This window comes from Paramisgurnus dabryanus, chromosome 15 (assembly GCF_030506205.2).
Source record: "Paramisgurnus dabryanus chromosome 15, PD_genome_1.1, whole genome shotgun sequence".
Taxonomy (NCBI): domain Eukaryota; kingdom Metazoa; phylum Chordata; class Actinopteri; order Cypriniformes; family Cobitidae; genus Paramisgurnus; species Paramisgurnus dabryanus.
The window spans coordinates 20,837,544-20,858,457 of record NC_133351.1 but is presented as its reverse complement, the minus strand read 5'-3'; the positions used below and the strand labels follow the sequence as shown (position 1 = coordinate 20,858,457).

At 37.4% G+C, this 20,914-nt stretch overlaps 1 protein-coding gene across 3 annotated transcripts in view; it reads left to right on the top strand.

Moving 5' to 3' along the window:
* Window positions 1-20,914, top strand: part of dgkg (diacylglycerol kinase, gamma) — a 145,144-nt gene that overhangs the window by 46,862 nt on the left and 77,368 nt on the right. For 2 of the 3 annotated variants that reach the window (XM_065251459.2, XM_065251458.2), the window contains exons 3-17: window positions 3,811-3,887; window positions 6,794-6,814; window positions 7,310-7,463; window positions 9,753-10,007; window positions 11,337-11,489; window positions 12,577-12,626; window positions 12,916-12,990; window positions 13,080-13,199; window positions 13,288-13,405; window positions 13,682-13,770; window positions 16,195-16,311; window positions 17,250-17,348; window positions 18,467-18,574; window positions 18,651-18,724; window positions 20,835-20,909. In XM_065251459.2, coding sequence (XP_065107531.1) covers window positions 3,811-3,887; window positions 6,794-6,814; window positions 7,310-7,463; window positions 9,753-10,007; window positions 11,337-11,489; window positions 12,577-12,626; window positions 12,916-12,990; window positions 13,080-13,199; window positions 13,288-13,405; window positions 13,682-13,770; window positions 16,195-16,311; window positions 17,250-17,348; window positions 18,467-18,574; window positions 18,651-18,724; window positions 20,835-20,909 — 1,585 coding nt within the window. The remainder of the gene's footprint in view (window positions 1-3,810; window positions 3,888-6,793; window positions 6,815-7,309; window positions 7,464-9,752; window positions 10,008-11,336; window positions 11,490-12,576; window positions 12,627-12,915; window positions 12,991-13,079; window positions 13,200-13,287; window positions 13,406-13,681; window positions 13,771-16,194; window positions 16,312-17,249; window positions 17,349-18,466; window positions 18,575-18,650; window positions 18,725-20,834; window positions 20,910-20,914) is intronic. The other variant, XM_065251460.2, reaches the window with a different exon arrangement.

The following is a 20,914-nucleotide window of genomic DNA, read 5'->3' as shown; positions in this document are numbered from 1 at the left end:
TGTAATCAGAGTTTACTGTTAACCTTTTTAGGTGATGTCTTAGCCTATATGTGGGCTTGAGTGTTTTTCAATTATAAAAGGGTTTTTGAAATGTTTCTCAAAAAATTTACAAAACTTTTACACACTAAAAATAAGCCTCTGGTGTTTTTGTGATTATCTACACAGCCATAATATGAATCCAAAAGGGACCTTTTTGTCATTTTATAAGGTTACCAGAAAATTACCTGAAAATTACCTTAAAATGACATGTTTCAGGATATCGTGTCTTTTCATGCTTTGTGAGGTTAATTGGCTTGCGGGTTGCTGGTAATAAATCTAAATACTCAAAAAGTCAGGATAATTACTTTTCTTTTCTGGGGTGTGACCCCAGGTAACAGATTTGATTAAAAATCCTTCGGGAGAACTGAATAATCAGTCAGAAGTGCTCTCTTACCTTGAATCTTGCCAACATGGCATATTTAAGGTATGATGTCTTTAAAAATAGCAAATACATTATGTGGAGCCTATTCTGGAAAATTAGACACATTTGCATTAAGAATTCAGCAGATGACAGACAGATTTAGTTATAGATAAATTGTCTGGCTTTCAACATCAGCATAAGCCAGAATTTCTGTATCAATTCAGAGTGGTGGTGTTTAAAGAATTCTCTGTGTCCTTTTGTCCCATTTCGTCATGGAGCATCTATGTCTCTCCTCCAGATACGTGTGTATGTGTATGCTTCCCTGTAGGTTCATGTGTTTAAAGACAGTTAGTGTTTTGATTTAACGGCAGTGGAATTCATTTGTCATCTCTCTGTAATGAGGTGTTAATTGAAACTCCACTCACTTTCAGATCCCCAACACACAGACACAGAGGTCTGTTACAGGATGTCCTCACTGCCCACAAAGAGCTGAGAGTTTGGTGTCAGTCTTTAAATCATTGACGGGTCTCTTATGTGTAACATACAGTTGATCGGGGGCGATGAGCCAGAGTGGATGGGTGTCAGACTGTCACGGTCCAAAAACCTGTGAATTTATACACCTGTGTGTCTGAACTCTTGACATCAAGCTGCATGTGGATTATGAATTATGATCTGAAACTACACAAATGGCCCAGAAACCTTTGATTAATAATGAAAGATTGATGGTGTTTTTCCTACCACAAAGAACACCAGATTGCTTTATTATGGGTTTTTGCCTCTTAAGGGGAGACGAGATAAGTAAGTGGGAGAAGTTTAGTTTTCAATCACGAGTTTCTGTCACATTTAATTTTCCTTTAGCCACTAAGAACTCTGTGTACTGACTTATACATTGTTGCTCATGATTTAAAAGCCTGGCATCCAAGAGTTGAGTTTTGTATCATTTAATCACTTAAAGGTTTTGTTAAAAAAATTATATTCATGATTAACATCATAGACTCAATAATAATCTTTTACATTTGAATGCTTTACTTTTTCATATTTAAAAGCTTTTTTTGTGCTGCTGCGCATCCATGTGTGTGATAAGCAAACCCGCGTTGCCGTCCCGTTTATAGGCGCATATTACTAACACGCTCATTAAATAACAAAAACAATATTGCCCCATAGACTTTAGACCAGGTTTTAGTTGGTCAATGGCGTAGTCTATTTTAGTTGCCTCAAAATAGCAACGTGCCAGCAATGCGCCTGAACACACCTCGTTTTAAGACCAGAACGCCCATGGGTGCAAAATTGGGCGCAAATGCATTTGCTATTTAAACGTGGGGCAAAACGTGAAAATTATCATTGCGCCAGGTTGAAACTAGCAAAAGACACTTGCTTCGCGAATTGCCCTGCATTGTGCCAGGTGTATGATAGAGCCCACTGAGTGCAATGTAAAAGCATGTAAATGTAATGTAATGTTTAAGCCACATTCATCTTAAGAAAGTTGGGTTGTAAACCGCAGAAATTAGGTAATTTCACTACATATTACTGAGGGATATAAAAAATCAATTAGAAATTGGTGGAGGTAATTGCTGTTTAGACACAGAAATAACCTCTTTCAGAGCTGGAGGTAGATTAGCGCTTGCATGTGAGGAAAGCACCGCGTTCTGTCCCTAAAATAGCAGTCAGAAACATGACTCAGAGTCTGTCTATAACAATCAATTCCAGGCTTAGAGAAAACAAAAGTGAGGCCGGGGGCAGCAGACTCATTTCTCCTGTCCTAATGCTAATCAGCTTTGGTGACATTTTCAGCTTGGCTATTATCCCTGCTTCATTAGCCTATTTTGTCAGATAGCACCATACCTCTAATGCTTCCAGTGTTGGACACCAAATAAGAGACCTTTAAAATATCATGGCTAATGATACATTTAGGATTTGTTTGCTATAAAGAGATTTTTAGGATCAGCTTCATAAACATCATAAGTCTTTCAGCTTTGAAAAACACGTTATTTGGTGCGTCATCAGTTTGAAATCTTAAAGTGCACCTATTTAATTGCAAAAAAACAACGTTATTTTGTGTATTTGGTATAATACAATGTGTTCACGTGGTATATGGTTAAAAACACATTATTTTCCACATACTGTACATTTTTTTAGCTCCAGATTTCACTCTTGTCCTGAAACGCACGGCTTTGAAAAACTCTGTGTCCCTGATTGGCCAGCTAATCTCTGATGTCAGCTGGAAGTGTGACACTCCTTACCATGTTTAAAAGATTCAGTCACAATGCAATAGTAACAGGAGTAAACTTACAGGCTGAGTCCGAAGCAGGAGGAATTGTGAGACTGTCGGTCATCTCTACATCACCAATCCCAGGAAGTAAACTGTTGCCTACAATCTGTGTGTTTGTTGTAGTCCAAAAAAAAAAGAGATTTACGTAGGGATGATAACTCGAGTCATCGTTTACTTTGGGGTTTGTACCTTTTGCATATCGTAAACTAATACACACTTACACACCAAAGGAAATTTAAAAACGTGAATCGGACAATAGTTGCTCTTTAACAGTTGGTAAATATACTTGGAATGGCGCTAAAGAGCAGAAAAGGAAGTAAATTTGCGATTTAAATAGGCCAGATGAAAAGGATATATTAGAACATCAGATGGCATGTTTAGAGCTAAAATTACATTTAGTCAACATTAACAAAGTTACAGGTTGCCAGTAAACCATATGGCGTTTTGTTCCTGCAAATCCTTTCCCTGAACATCCTGGATGCTGTGCTTGTGTGATTCAAAGATGTCAATGAAATACTTACCCTAGTCCTAATTTCCATTGCTTTGCTGTATGTAACATTTATTTGAATTGATTGAACATTTTAATCTTTCATGAATGAACTGTTAAATGTTATCTGGATAGATGTGCAAGTACTGTGTAAGGCTGTTCTGTGACATTTAAATGTGAAAGGCAAAGCATTGCGACTATATAATTGCTGATCAATTTAAAACAGTTAAGCACTTGAGGTCATTAGTTCACAGTGATGTCACACTCTTTAAAGTACCTTTAGGGATGTTGTGGCACCAGGCAGCCCCTCCCCTAAAGAATCCTCATCCTTTAACAATCTTTATCAAATCATTAGTCTTTATTGATTGATGATTGGTTCTTTTAACTGGAAGGCGGGACTTTGGTTGTCAGAGTGGCCTTATTGAGTGTTGCATTGTCCCCTATTCATAGGAAAAGCAGTCCTTAATCCTTTTATATCCAGTATCTTACCTTAACATAAAGTCATGATTTTAAATCAATACTATACCTTAACGTCTAATGTCAAGCTTGTTTTTTTCTGCAGCAAGTCAGTTGTTTATAAACAGACCAAATTACACTTTGTGATATCATATACTGTATTTCCAGCTGATTTTTTCTTTTTCCCCTTTTGCACAGATTCATCCAAGAAGCTTAAAGACGTGCTGGAGGAGTTTCATGGAAATGGTGTCCTCTCCAAGTACAACCCTGAGCAGGTATATTATCCCAGCACACCTGATTAAATGATCTGTTTAAAGGCAGCGAAGCCTCTGGCTGTGACTTGACAGAACACCAATACAACCTGACTCAAGCCCCGAGTCATTACAGGAAATGCTTAGTCATCCGCTCCCAGAAACAAGGTGTCCAGATATCTCCTCCTATTAGAGAAGGTCCAGGCTGACATCATAAAGCCCATGCATCATGTTTCCGTGACAACAAAGGCCAGCAGGCAGCCGCATCTATAATTTGCTTTATGTAGTGTCACCATTATATTTCTTCACTCTCCTCCGTACTGACATAAATAAGAAGCTGATCGGGGTCCGGCGCCACAGATTGTGACCCAGAGGCCCGGATGAATCAATAGCGAATCAACTTTGCTGGAGTAAAACTGACGCCGGGTTGGCCGTGGTGTGATTTTGCATGCGTCTCATTGTTCTTCAGTTCAGTCGTGTCCACCTGTAAATCTTAAAAGGATGTGGCACAAAATGGTGGCGACATGCCATCGGTGCTCCTGTGCCGCCTGGTTATGATGACAGAGCGCTGTATATCACCAGTGTGTATAGTTGTGATTGACCGTCAGCTGGCTTCTCGGGTGTAAATATCTTTCACTGCCGACTTAAACGGCTACAGCTCCTTTGGGTGTCTTGGCATAATAAAGTTTAATTGCAGTGACTTGTAACCTTTGTAAAACGAAGAGTGTCTATAAAAATTGGGTGCCGGAGAAAGGTTAAGTAAATGCTTCATTGTTTTCTGCTTTATTTGATAGAGGAGTCGTGCTCTGTGTTCTGCAGGTTAAATTAAAGTCAGGAACTTCCTCCTACATCCGCTCCAGCGGGTAACACTGCTTCTTACACTAACAATACATACAAATGTTTAAAAAAAATACTGAGACAAAGAGAGTAATTGGGTTTATTTGCTTTCAAGCCAGTCTCACATTGCCAGACATGTGACTACATTCGTAAAAATTAAGGTGCTTATAAGATGATGCCATAGAAGAACCATTCAGTCAAAGGTTTTTCAAAGAAAACTTTTTTGGATGTTAAAGGTTCTTTATGGCATCTTTGTTTTAATCTTGAGTACCTATAGGGTAGTATTACATCCTTCATATATCCAAAGAGTTTTATTAGATTTATAAAAGAGCGATTCATTCAGAATAAGCCAGAGATCCTGGAGGCGTACCGCGGGTGAGCAAGTTACAAACAAGCAACACACAAAAAAACATTATCCAGGATAACTTAATTCACTACGTTTGTGTCGTTTACATTATATGCACTTACGCGCCGACTGCCAACAAAACATTGACATTTGATGCATTTTTACTTACCGCCTGCGACTCATGGCCCGATTGGGACTGCCCCATTTCAACGAATGTGCGGATTTCAACTATATCCATTGTTTCCATAATTCTGGGTTTATTAAGAAGTTGATTTCATGTCAGCTCTATGTGTGTGTGAGTGTGTGCGCTATCCCGGTTAAAGGGCCCATATAAGGACTTCCACTGTACTTCCTGCACTGAAGTTGCCCATAAAAGAAATAAAGTAAGATTGTTACGTATGAATCTTTCATGTTTAAAAAAAACTTTCTAAAACTTGCACGGACCATGGCAAAGTGCATTTGGCATAGAAATTCTCCAGCTGTGCCTTAAAGCTTAGGCAGCTGACTTGTTGCCTCGCTGCCTCATGAGGAAATGACTTCGGAGGCATGAGGGCAGCTCCGGGAAACACATTCAGACAGCCTTCATAGGCAGCGTAATGAAATTTAGTTTGAAATATAAACAAAGAGCGCCTTTATGATGCTAATCCCATATTTAAAAACTGCAATACTCATTTTTTGCTAGAAATGCAATCAAAAGGTGTAAAAAGTAAAAGTAAATCTTTAGACTAAATTTGTGATCCAGCTGCTTTCTTGACGGAAATTACATTTTTTAGAAACCAATCACATTCCCCACACGCACACACATGCAAAGAATTGTGGGACAAGACAATGAAGGTATTTTTAGAAGACAGAAAGTAAAGAAAACATTGTATTCAGACATGCTTTGATGCCTTCCTGCCTTGGAATGCTCCATCCGAAGGACGCAGCCTTGGTCATACGTCATACGTTTGACACTTTGCCCATGTTTAGCATGAGAATATAAGTCAGAATGCATGAAATACCATTGAACCACCGCTCACTTATTTGGCATGTAAGGATATTTATCCTACTTATCTGGCATGCAAACACATAAATTCAGTTTATTTTGTTTTGACATAACACTTTGGGGGTGGGGCTTAAATATACCACAGTAATAGGCTGACGTCAATAAAAAATACTTCTTCTAGTTCTGTGTTCAATACACATCAGTCAGTGATCGAATTGTGGCTAAGAGTCTACATTCAAGCAAACCACTTCCTGTTTTTGGTCTGTGTCTGCCCATGTTTACCTCTAAACTACGGCACATCATTGCATACAAGTTCCTCTCATTTACATCTGATTCTCTTTCCAATCCGTCTTTCTTTTACCGGTTTGCGTTAGAACTTTTACATTTAGCTTTATCAACAAATGTAGGTTTCCACTTTTATGTCTTAGGTGAAATTATTTAACCCTTGTTTGCCTGATTATTTCTTGTTCCATTATGATATTGGGAGCACATTACTCCTAAAAAACTGAAAAAAAGGAAGTCAGGATTATGCAAATAAATAAATAGATTTAGCTTGTTGTGCAGCCACTAAACCTTCAGCGCAGCTCTATGTCAGAGTTGGACTTATTCCATACAGCATATATAAAGGAATACTGTTTGGCTGTATTCATTCCAGTGTCAAAGGATATGAAAGGTAACATCATTCACCGTTACACCAACACCAGCTACAAAATCTATAACCTCCCTCTCTCCCTTTACCCTCTCCATATATCTGCCATACAGAAGCAAGATGTTCTTAACCAAGTAAGATGTTGCCTTCTGGGTTTGCATGTTCTGGTTTGGTGTTTTGACAGACTGCATGCCCCGACATAAACTACCAATCTTTCAAACCCATCCCTGTCTGACAAGACAGTCACGCTGGGGTCATATTGTCTTCTGAAGGGTCAAAGTTCGTGCTTTTAAGTGTCAGCTGTGTTTGTGCTACTTTATTTTCATTTTAAATACTGTATATTAATGGTCACATTGTTGTAATGTTATTTAACCTTCGGTAATGTTTGTATGAGCAATATAATTGTGCCAATTACATTTTTGGTTGCAGTTTTAAATGTGTGTCAGTGGGCCCTCTTTGTATTTTTGTTACAGTGTGTTATTATGAGGTTTCTTTCTTTTCTTCATCATTCATATACAGACTCAGGGACATCCCCTGTTTCACTTAAAGATGCAGAAGGCCACATATTATTAACAGGTATTAACAGGTTTTGTTTTCTTTCTCATTATCCTTCTGTTTGTCTCCCACAGCCCATCGACTACGAGGGCTTCCAGCTTTTTATGACTACCTATCTGGAGAATGACATCCCAGAGGAACTGTGCAAACACCTCTTCACCTCATTCAAGAGCAAGACAGGAGGAGGAAACTCCCCAGACCCTTCTCGATCTGGAGCGGGCATGCTGGGTAAATAGTGTTTTTAAATACCTTTATACTTTCAGTAGCAGGCCTGTTTTTATATTTCATATTGATTTAAAGGAAAACACCACAGTTTTTCAATATTTTACTTTGTTCTTACCTCAACTTAGACAAATTAATACATAGCTATCTTTCTTCAATGCGTGCACTTAATCTTTGTGCAGCACCTCGTGAATGTGTTAGCATTTAGCTTAGCCCCATTCATTCCTTAGGATCCAAACAGGGATGAATTTAGAAGCCACCTAACACTTTCATGTTTTCCTATTTAAAGACTGTTACATGAGTAGTTACATGAGTAAGTATGGTGGCACAAAATGAAAGTAATATTGACTGAAGTTTGAGCGAGAGGGGAAGTAGTCAGGTGTGATGATGTTACTGTGCGCAGAGGTCGAAGTGCTGCATCCTAAGTGCTCTTTTGCCAAACAATATAGTTTTATTTTTATCTTCTTAAAAAATCGTTGCGTTTTATTTTGTGCCACCATACTCGTGTAACTACTCATGTAACAGTCTTTAAATAGGGAAAACATGGAAGTGTTTGGTGGCTTCTAAATTCATCCCTGTTTGGATCCTAAGGAATGAATGGGGCTAGGCTAAATGCTAACACATTCACGAGGTGCTGCACAAAGATTAAGTGCACGCATTGAAAAAAGATAGCTATGTATTAATTTGTCTAAGTTGAGTTAAGAACATTGTAAAATATTATAAAACGGTGGTGTTTGCCTTTAAGTATAATGGGTTCTCTTAATGTAGTTTTTTAAGCTTGTTTGACAGTCAGCACAACCTAGTTCATACATAAATGAGATGACCTGTACAGTTACAGTAGTACAGAAGAGATTTGTTTCAGTGCTGCTTTGCTTTTTATTCAGACCCCCAATGCTGACTTGTTTAGTGAGTTGTGTATTTGTTTCTTCTTGCTGTTCATTTGCGCTACTGTATATTCAGTCTTTGAAGACGGAAAAGACCATCCAAGAAGTCACACACTTTACAAACGGGAGGTGCACAAAGTCAGGCAGTGCACAGAGGCAAAGTAGAACAATTTGTTTTCTTAAAGACTTCTTGTTGCTGACAGTCTGTCTGTGACTTAAAGCAGACATCCTTCTGTGATGTTGAAATCAATTAAAAGAAGCAGAGGAAGTGATTTAGATTTTTTTCGGAGGATAATTCAGGATTTCTGGACTGCTCAATTGAAAGGATAATGGTGGGCTTGTGTCTGCATCGCACTCCAATCCCCATTAACTTGAGGTCATTAAGGCTAATACGAGTTGACTGTAAGAACGCTCCAGCAGCCTACAGCGCCATCTAGTGCCAAGTTGAATCACTCAGGGCAAATATAAATACAAAGCAAGCAATTTTGGCTAAAACAAATAACATTTGGGAAAGTCTAATAGACGATGCCCTTAGAACATGTAAAAGAAGTTATAGCAAACACCTTGAACCCCTTTTTGATTTTCCTTACATGATGGAATATCGTACACATCTCACAAGTTATGTTGGCAAACTTGCATTTAACTAAATTCAGGCTTATTTAGTGTAGAAGTCGGTTACTCATAGCCGGACTATATTGGGTCTATATTCGTTATTTTATATCTCGGTTATTGCTTGCTAGGTATTGACCAAAAGCGATGTACAAGGGGGAGAATTTTAGCTTTTAATGCCCCCTCAGGTTAGATAAGACCATCAATTTATGAGGTGTATGGTACAAAATGGACACGGAACATTTAAGGTATCTATTTGACAAAATTTTTAGGCAAAAAGGCAAACACAGTGTTTTAGGGAATCTTGGTTTTATTCGAATATACAACAAAATTAATAGAAAAACAGAAATTGGGTACAAAAGCATGCATTGACTTCAATTCTATTTGTTATAAATATTTGTCGATCCTCTTTTGTGATAATATTTTGTAGTCATTGTCCTGTGCTATATAATTTTTTTCCCCACAAAGTCTCTTTAAGCTGAGCTTTAGTTAATACTCCAAACACACGAATGCACAAATTTTAATGCATCTTTAATAATAGATTTGAATAAAGAGCGTTACATGCTGCAATGTTGTGTTCCTATATAGCTCAGTGGTAGAGCATTGCATTAGCAGCAAAAAAGGTTATGGGTTCAATCCCAGGAAACACAAATACGAATAAAAATGTGTACCTAGTAATACACTGTAAGTCGCTTTGCATAAAAGCATCTGCCAAATGCATAAAAAGGGCAAACAGTGGAGTTACATTGGGCAATATCACCTTCATTCCCTTTCCTTTTTTCTATTTCGTTATTTCCTGTAGGTATAAATGGGAAGAGCGTTTTGAGTGCCATGGGACGACACACTCCAGAACACTCAACAGGGATCACTCCAAGCTCAGGGGCCACCACATCTCCCTGCTCATCCCGCACCTCCTCTCAGCGTTCGGGCACAGGAGGCCACACTCCCAGAGGACCCAACAGGTCGCCCGGCACGCAGCCCAAACACCTTGCAGGCAGCAGTAGTAGTAACGCTTTGGCACTCTCCAAGACCACCAACTCCCCCCGCCTCTCCCCAGGTCAGAGTCATGTAAACAACCCTGACCTTTTTAACATGTAATCCCTAATGAACATTTTATTAACTCATTCCCCGCCAGCCTATTTTTTATTTTTTGAAAGTTGCCCCCAGCATTTTTTGTCATTTTCCCAAAGTTTCACAAAATGGCTTCTAGGAAAATTTTCCTCTTAAAATATATAAACAAATATATCAAATGAAAGAACAGACCCTCTGTTTCAAACAAACAATAACAAACAAACAAATCCTATTTAGATTTTTTCTCTGATTATAAACTCTTAAATATGGGTATTTTTCTTTAAAAAAAATCTTTTTTAGCAAAAAGCTGAAATAATAAAATTTTTGTGAAGAAATTTTTGTTAGAGAGCATATTCAGAACGATTAACAAAACATACACATAGTTTAAAATTAGTAAATAATGTTTTGGCTTCAGTTTTTTTCATTAAATTGGGTAAGCCATATAGTGGATAATCGCGGTATTGCAGATTAACATAAAAATTCATTAGGAACACCTTTTTAATTAACGAGATACAATCGTCAATGGCGTGAAAAGAGGTAAAAAAATATTGGCAAGATTTACCCCCCCCCCCCAAGTATGTCATTCTAAACATGTATGACATTTTTTCACATACAGTTATCAATTAAATCTTTTGTAATACCTCATCTTCCTTTATTAAGAACTTAAACTAGTCCTTTTTAATCTGTATGGCATGAAAAATAAATGACCAGTTCCCTCTTTAAAATTTTGTGATTCATGGAGAAACAGCATGTACTGTTAAATAAATTATGATTTGATTTGAATCAACCATCCCTTTAACTCTTTCCCCGCCAGCGTTTTTTATAAAAGGTGCCAGCCAGCACCAGCATTTTCATAATTTTCACAAATGTTTAATGCCTTACAGAAATTATTCTTCTTTAAATATATTAAGTAAAATATTAAATATAGGTTTCTTCAAAAACACCCAATTTTTGTGAAGGACTTTTGATAGAGATCAGATGTAGAGCGATCTTTAAAACATACACGGAGTTCTTTCTCTTTCACGTGAGCACTACTTCCGGGTTTTATAAGTTGTGGAAGTCCGCCACCTGGTGGATAATAGCGGTATTGCGGAAATCCGGAAAATCTCGTCATTGGCAGGGAAGCGTTTTCTCTTAATTGACGAGTTATCTCGTCAATGGCGAGGAAAGCGTTAATTAATATTCATTATAATATTCATTATTATTTTTATTATATACTACTGTGATCAAAACCCACACATCATGTAAAGCAAGAAACAACCAAGATTTTGATGTGATAATGTATATCATTACTATATACATGATATCCTTCCAGAGCGAAGTCAGTCGGAAAATTGCACGTCTATCCGGAGGAGTCCATCTCCACAAAAGGGCTCTCCACTGCCCTCCCCTCAAGTGGTCTTCCTAAAAGACATTGTGTGTTACCTATCCCTGCTGGAAAGGGGGACGCCAGAAGACAAACTCGAGTGTAAGTTGGCCTTGAAAATCAACTCTCATTCTCAGCTATATGTCGTTAATTTTTGGTTAATAGTTTAAAATAGTTTATCAAATGTGATGTGCCTGTGAAATTCCAGCTAAAGTAATTTTATGTGATTTACTATTTTCTAACTAAAATCATCCTACTTATAGTAAAGAACATACTACCTTGATATGTTTAACTTTGACTGGGTAAGATCATGTCAGGGATTGAAATCATGTGAAAAATTAACAATCAATCAAGGAATAAAAATCAAACTTTGATGCTCCTAGTCTCATTCGATGAAGAGACTTTAGTCTGTATTTCACATTAAGGGTTAAACATTTCTTTTGCTAATGCAATTTTAATTAGGCTGTTATATTTTTGCTAAGCCATGTTGAAAGTTATGTCTCTCAACGCAGTCGTATCAAACCACAGAAATCCATAATGTTGGTCATTGATGTAAATTAGTAGTCAGCTCATTCTTGCAGCTGTGACGTTTTTAATTTCTCGATTTTCAATGCACATTTATACGCAGCATGACACTGGCAGATACGGATCTTTGAAAGGTTTGAACGCTGTGTTAATTTGATTTCACGTAATAAGCCTTGAGCCGGCAGAAATTCTCATGCTAGCTCAAACCACTCATATGTTTTTTAGTAAAACCAACCAAAGTTGCTTATGTTAGACATACAGCAATATGTTTTTCATATACACCCTAATATCTATAAGTAGCAAGCCTTGTTATTTATACATGCATACCTTTTGCATTTGTTTTAGTTTAAACACACACATTTAGGCTACTCGGGCATCAAACGTAACAAAAGGGATCTTAAAGTATTCCTCAGTGGCTTTTCTCTACTCCTGTCCTTGTTTGCCGTGGGTTTAACACTAACAAGCTTTCTTTGGGCTCTGCCCAAAGCTAATCCTCACTAACTGCCTCATTCGGCCCATTGATACCAGGGCAGTCAGGTCGTGTCTGCTCTCAAAAGGGTCTCTGTGATAGCTTGAGGTCTACACTTCATCTTACAATGAAACTCTGAGGTCAAACTAACACCAGAATAACATGGATTCTCTTATCTCTCGTTTCACCACATAGTCATGTTTCGGCTGTACGACACAGATGGAAACGGTCTGTTGGACAGTTCGGTATGTTTTCATGTTTGTTGTAATGTTTAATGGCGATGCATAGTTTCATCAGTACAGTATGCATGTAATACAGTTTTTATAGCATCCATGTTGTTGTCATTGTGCTTGGTTGCCATAAAAGGTGTTAGTCTTGTAATCTGTTTAAAATAAAGTATTGGCATTTACGTCATTGATTCGTTTAATTCATCCTAAACTTATCTCACCTTAATACCGATGTCTTTGTTTGAAAATAATCTGTCTGCTCAGTAAATTGAACAAGTATCTAAAGCATTTATGATTGTTGATATAGGAACTGGACCGCATAATAAATCAGATGGTCCATGTAGCCGAATATCTTGAATGGGATTCTACAGAACTACAACCGGTATGAACCATTCGTAACTTTGACTTTGGACCAACAGGGAATCCAAATGCGGTAGAATCGATATGTCATTTCTTCCCATAATATTGTAGATTCTTAAGGAGATGATGGAGGAGATCGACTATGATCATGATGGAACGGTCACACTGGAGGAGTGGATCAGAGGGGGAATGACAACCATACCCCTGTTAGTACTGCTGGGAATGGAGACGGTGAGACATAGTGATTGTAAGTGTATAAAGAGGCATCAATTTATAAACGCAGTATTTAAATTACTCTCTCTCATTCACATGCACGCAGAATGTCCAGGAAGACGGGCAGCACGTTTGGAGACTGAAGCATTTTAACAAGCCAGCCTACTGTAATTACTGTCACACTATGTTGTTAGGAGTGAGGAAACAGGGCCTATGCTGCGCACGTGAGTGTCAAGTTCATTTCTTTAATGGATTAATAATGCACACCCTTATTTTGCAAAGATGGGCATTTTGAAACAATTTCCATATGCACTATTTTTTAAACTGTTGATCTAAAAATGCATTAGTAGTCGCCTGAGCAGTTTTTATGGTTGTCTTGTGTTTTTATTGATGTACTGAAATGAAATGCCTTACATTATGTCTCTAGCCTGAGAATGGACAGGTTTCTATTTCAATTTTCCTCTCTCCTAATGTTTCTCTAAAATCCATCTGTTTGACAGTATGCAAGTACACAGTCCATGAGCGCTGTGTGTCCAAAGACATCGCTGCTTGCATTAGCACCTACGCCAAGTCCCGCAGACACACCAACGTAAGTCCATAAACAACAATTAACCATTAGAAATCACTGTCACTCCACTTTGCAAAAAGCGTACACGGACTTTAAACACATGTATGGTGTAATAGATTAACACTGGGATTGGCAATATGAATTTGACATTACAAATAGGACAAATGACATAGTTTTAAATAACTTAGGTTGCCATTAAATTTTTTTTTTCAATACATGGGGTTAAAAGGTTGCATTCAAAACCTGTTCTATTAACGCTATAGCAAGGTAAACTTGGTTAACAAGTCTTCAATCAGTAGATTATAAAATTATGTGAAAAAGAGGATGAGAGTCATAAATGCACACAGACAGTAGGTGGCGGTATGTGGTCTCGACACCTGCATGACATTAAAGCGTAACTAAACCCCTGGTCAGAGCCTGACTCCACCCACTGCAATATTTGAAAAATGCAAGAAAAGTGGGCAGATCCCAACGGAGATAGAGGGGACGAACTAAGTGTGTGGTGAGATCGTAACAAGGGCGTGGTGAGCTTGAACCTGCTTACGTCACGAGTCATTTCTTGGACCCAACATCCAATAGGATAATTCAACTGCAGTAGCCACCGTTCAACCTGAAGAGGGCAGCACTCAGACGTTTTTACACCATATATTGTAGTATTGAAACACTTTATATCCAAATGTCAAAAAACTTACTAAAATCAATGAACAGCACTAATAAAGCATCATTCTTACAGACCATTAACTAAAAAAAGTTGGTTTGGGGTTTAGTTACTCTTTAAAGAGCACCAATTATCTGATTCACGATTTTACATTTCCTTTGGTGTGTAAGTGTGTGTTAGTACATGTTAACGATATGCAAAGGCTACAAACCCCAAAGTAAACAATGACGCGAGTTATCGTCTCCAACATAAATCTCTTTTCTTGGACTACAACAAACACACGGATTGTAGGCAACAGTTTACTTCATGGGATTGGTGATGTAATAAAGGCCGACATTATCATAATTCCTCCCGCTTCGGACTAACACTCTGTAAGTTAACTAATGTAAGCAACCAAATCTTTCAAAAATGGTAAGGAGCGTCACATTTTCTGCTGTCGACTTCAGAGGTATTCAGACCAATCACAATGTACAGATTAGCTGGCCAATCAGAGACACAGCGCTTTTCAAATCTGTGAGTTTCAGGAAGAGAGTGAAATCTGGAGCTACAAAAATGTACGGTATGTAAAAATAATGTGTTTTTTAACCATAAACCACTGGAACACATTGTATTATACCAAATACACAAAATAACATTCTTTTTAAACAATGAAATAAGTGCCCTTTAAAAATACAAGAACATCAACATCATCTGTTCAGCACTTTCAATATGACCGGGAGAGTATCATTAATGATGAACAATACAGAAAGCATACAAATAAAATATGATAAAAATACAGATGATCTGAGAGGTAAGAAGATGGGAGTAAAACATTATCACATGAAAAACTAGTAGATACCATAGTATTTACTATAGTAAACTGTAAAAATATTTTGCAACAACCATTACACATCATCAACCCAGAACGCATTATACGCGAAAACATATTGGCGGCCTCCGTAGGTTAAAATTAGTATTGCTGTACATGTTGGGAAAACAGTCGCGAAGTAATGAAAATATTTAATGTGTTTTTATCAATTGATTTTAGTAGTAGAATGCAAATATAAAAGCGTCTTCAAAGTTGAGGTAAAATTTAAAGGGCTCGTATGATGTTGCTAAAAAGAACATTATTTGGTGTATTTGGGGTAATGCAATGGATTTATGCGGTTTAAGGTTATTTTCCAAAATACCGTACTTTATTGTTGCTCCACTATGCCCCACCATACACACAGTGTTGCATTTATGAGTAGAAGACAGAGGAGTGTTATGATTATTTCATTTGTTGCCTGCAGTCCAGCTTTGTTTTTACTCAAGCCAACTTCCCAGACCCAGAACTCTTGGTTATGTATTGTGGACATGTCAGGAGGTTATGAGAATATCCGGTGTGTCGCGAATCTTTTCTGTAGTTAGAGAGGAAAGAGAGAGATCACGCAAAACTGCTTTAATAGTTGGTGATACCACAAAGCAAATCTACTAAAGCTCTAACTAACATAGAGATTTATTATCCTTAATGTTGTTGTCTGACAACCTGTTGTGATTATTTATTATTCAATATGATTTTGCATTTATGATAAAGATGTTGCATTTTTGTACACCCTTATAACAATGACTACCATTGTTTTGTTTTATTTCATTGTAACATCCTGTGCATAAGTGTACCAGTAGGTTATAGGACTGGGTCAGTACTAAAGTTTATTACATGAAGTTTTTTTCTCTCTCTCTCTCTCTCTCTCTCTCTCTCTCTCTCTCTCTCTCTCTCTCTCTCTCTCTCTCTCTCTCTCTCTCTCTATTTCTATCTATCTATCTAGGCTATGCAGCACGTTTGGATGGAGGGAAACTCTCCAACAAAATGTGACAAATGTCACCGCAGTATTAAGTGCTATCAAGGTCTAACAGGCCTTCACTGTGTTTGGTGTCAAATCACTGTAAGTCTATACTGACATCCTCTGGCCAGTTTTGTGTTTAACACTCCTGTGTTGATAGTAAAAACTTTAGCACTTATATTTGAGAATCTTTTATGATATTATCAAATATTATTATTATTTTTTTATTATTTAAAATACAGAGATGCATATCATTTGTCTACAGAGATGCGATCAAATGTGATCAAAGATTTCAAGGAAATTAATTTTACAATGTTTTTCATCAATTTGAAAGTAATTCTCTTTCACTTAAAAAATAAAAAAAATACTATTAAACAAGATACAGTTTAATTGGTTTTTATCTATCTATTACATATTTACATACATCCCTGGTTAATCCTGATGAACTTTTACAACAACATCAGTGCTGGATGAGCAATTCTTAAAGCAGGTTGTTTGGCTCTGGCAGATATATTAGGTTAATTAAGGTTATTGAACTGTAAATATGCATTTAAATACGTTAGTTCTTGGTCTTCAAATGTTTGACACAAAACTAAAACCTAGAATTGCATACACCTAGTAGTTTGAGACATTTTGATGCAGTATTCACTCTAACCGCATGGCGGAGCTGCAGACTAAGTTTTTACACCATTCATGCAGCTCGTTTCAGAAGAACCACAGGTAATAAAGATAAGTGACAGCACTTAGCGATCATTCAAAGACTTTATCTTTACATAATGATGTTTATTATCACATTATCACAATATCAGAGCACCCCTGCACGCGCTCTGGCGTCGTCGGAATCATCTGTATCAAGTAGCTTTGTGTTGAAGTCATTACTTGCATTGCTTCAGCTCTACTGCATCAACTCATTTTAATATAAACTACATATATTTTCGTCATCCTACAGTATATGAACGTTTCCTTTCCGCGTAAGATTATTGGGAATATAACAAAAAGTCAACTCAACAAACACTTATCTGTACATTTATATTTTCTAGCTTCATAACAAGTGTGCGTCCAATGTGAAGCCGGAGTGTGACGGTGGGCCGTTGAAAGATCACACACTCCTGCCTTCATACATCTGTCCTGTTGTTCTGGTAAGATCTAGCATTGCTTATGTATATCACATATGCACTCATAATAATTGTTGTTGACACAATATAATCTGTTGTAGATATGTTTTAATGGATATCATTTTATGGAACAAATGTTTTTCCAAATGGAAAAGAACCATAAAAGCATCGTTAAAGTTGGCTTTATGAATTATATTACATTACTACACGGCTCTCTAGAGTACTTGATTCTGATTGGTCAGTCACGAAATATCTCCGATAACAACCGCTAAAATTTATACCGCTCATCAGGGTTATCTACTGAGAGTCATCTTGACTGGTAATATAAAATAATAATATATACTACTCTGCTGTCTTTTTTTCTCATGTCAACATTTGTTGAATTAAGCTAATAAAATATTTCATTTTAATATTTTGTGTCCAATTGTGTACTCACGTGGCAAGTACTGTACATTCGCAGCTGGATATCGGAGGGTCCACCCCTCTCCGCACTGTATACTTATATAGTTCATATGCTGGCATTGTATTCAAAGCTTTTTTTAACCAAATGACTCAAAATATGTTGTGTGTGGCTCCTCATGTCAAAATACGTGCCTGTCGAAGCGGTTTATGATAAAAAAGATCACGTTCTCAAAATAATTGCAAGACACTAATATAATACTAAACTCAGATTACACATGAAATTAAAGGAGTATCTTGCAAACACGAGGGTCTCTTTTATCAAAAACCCCTTCAAAGTCTCTGCAGCAGGCACATATTTTGACATGACGCATTATGCACATAGGTTCACATGACTCGCCTAACACATTTTTTTACATCACAAGCCACACACATGGCAGGCTAAATACATGTTTTGACAAGTTTTGCATTTATGCGCCCTTGAAAAAGAAGTCACCGGCTGCCACTGAGTAAGCCAGATTTATTATATTGATCCAATATGCACATACTTAAAGTGTTAAGACTTGTAATGGCAGGTTTGATGTCATGGATCAAAAACAGGATTTGTGTTTTTTTTTTTAAAGCAGATACTTGCAATTAGATATGGTGCTTTTTGATCTTGACACCCCTTGGTCAGTACTGTAGCTTCTCCATATTTGGTTTTCTATGGGTTTGTAAACTTGACGTCTCTCTGTCTCTGGTAGGACCGACATTCTGCTGTAAAAAAAAGTGAAGGAGAGTCATCGCCCAATACCAGCCCTGAAGATACCAATCAGTGTTTCAAGTTTACTGGCGATGGTCAAGCATTGCAGGTGAGCCCGCAATTTATAAACTTAGATTGTTAATCTGCACTCTGTGTGTGACATTTTTTCACCTGTGTCTTTTAAGATCACCCCTCTGCCAGGAACACACCCTCTTCTTGTGCTGGTCAACCCCAGGAGTGGCGGTCGGCAGGGCGAGAGGTACACCTGCATCATTACTTTCATGTTTTCAAACCTCTATGGTTTTTCTAAAGTCATGCTTAATAAAAGTCCAACTCTTTATTTTGCTTGCTGGCAATGTCCTAAATACCATCAAAGATTGCAGGAGACAAGCAATGCTGTTTAAGGAGGAAGAATGTGGGTGTTGTTTCAGCTCTCGCCACCCACCAGATGTCCTCCGGCGGACCGGTATTGGGATTTAGAGCTGGCATCGCTATGGCAACACAGTTTTAAATACCATTAATTGGCCGATTATCCTCCATTATTAGACATGCGCTCAAACAGAGATGCGGTCTCTGCCCTGACCCCAAAAAAAGAAAGAACATTTTGGTGGTTCTTTTGATCCAAACAAAGGAACAGAGTGGTCACCATTAATTCATATTGTACAAAGAGATTTTTTCACCATGTTCGCCCCGCACAGCGTACTGAAAGCCCATTGGCCAGGGTTTGACACTTGGCTGCTCTCTTTTGTTCTTTGCATAAGGAACGAATGAAGTCTTTAGTGTTAATAAGTGCTCAAATTATCACCCCCACATAAATGCATGGCTTGTGACGCACCTCAAACTAACAGGGCTTTGTATTCTTCCTCTTCCTATCTGTTTTAGCACATTAAAGGGACAGAGTAGCTAACACAGTTAAAAAGTGAAGGACACTGAGTCCTCAATAATCATTTTATTACTTCAAGGTTAGTGAGGAGGAATGCTGGAGGATGCCATGTGTGTATGTGTGCTGCTGTCTCTATTTTGGATGCTTTTCTGTGCCAATTGATTCCTTAGGTAAAAAAAAGAGTTACCGCCAATATCAGTATTGTAACACCGCCATGTTATTCTGTCATATTTTTTCCCCTTTTTTCCCAAAACGTGATAAATACCAGTCCTTCTTTTCTGCAAAATGCAATAAATCCGCTCAACAAATTACAGCGCACCATTCCACGCAATGTAAACACAATGGGGGCGTGTTGAATACACATGGAATTCTAGTTTTTTCACATCTGTTTTGTTATTTGTGATCAACAAACAAACAAAAACAAAATAATACTTTGTTGGCGTTGATAAACCTGTGTTGGTGTTCTGTGGCGGGGAAGAAACGTAAGCCATCATAATCTAATAATTTACACAAAAGGCACTCAAGAAACGGAAAAATGACACGACTCCTCAAGCTTCTGTCATGCTAGCAAATTGACTCCAGGTGATCTCATGAAAAACTTTCCATTATTTTAATCGAAGTCAATGAACATCAAGCATGACCAAAACATTTTACAACTGATCGCTGTCAAAAAAAGTTTAGCGACGATGTCACCAAGGATTATAACGACAATACGACAAATACGACAAAGTTATTAATACGACAAAGTAAGTGTTTTAATTTGATGCCATTAATGTTTATTTTTTAAATCTGTGTATACCACAAGTCAACTAAATGTACTGTATATTGATTTAATAAATTTATAGCATTTTGAAAAAAAACATTTTGCGGAAAAAATAATATTTTTTTATTAATAAATCTTTGAAAATCAAATTATGGATTTGAATTTTTGAGAGTTTGTAACAGAAAATTGGGGTTTTCATCTTGAAATTTTCTTGTTATAGAAAACACGTTTTTGCCAAAATTAGACAAAATGGATTTATGGCGTTTTGGAACCAAACTCTTCATAAATATATGGTTTATTCAGGTGCAAAACACGCCTGGCCCTAAGTTAACTTCCAGTCTGCATTTGTTTATCAGTCTAGCTAGCAGCTTGAATAGACAAAAATAAAAAAATTCGCCGGCGAGCATGGATCACTAAAGCCAGGCAAGAATTCAAGGATCTGTAGCTAATATTATATACATTCATTTTACACAGTAACATTAGCTTAGTGTAGCTATAATTTCAAGTAAGGTCATTTACTTGTTATTTATTTTCATTGTTATCTTAATTATGTTGATTCTTTGCTGGAGTTTACCGGAAGTTAAGTTTTATTCACAAAAGCAAAATTTGTTTATGTTATATTGTTGCTGCTAAAACCATCTAAAAGTATGGCATTGTGTCTGTATATGTCTTTTTATTTATTTAATGGTGATTGTGTCTTTTCTTGGTGTCTGTCTTCATCAGGGTGTTGCGAAAGTTCCAGTACCTGCTCAACCCCAGACAGGTGTACAGTCTGGATTGTGGAGGACCCACAACAGGGTAAG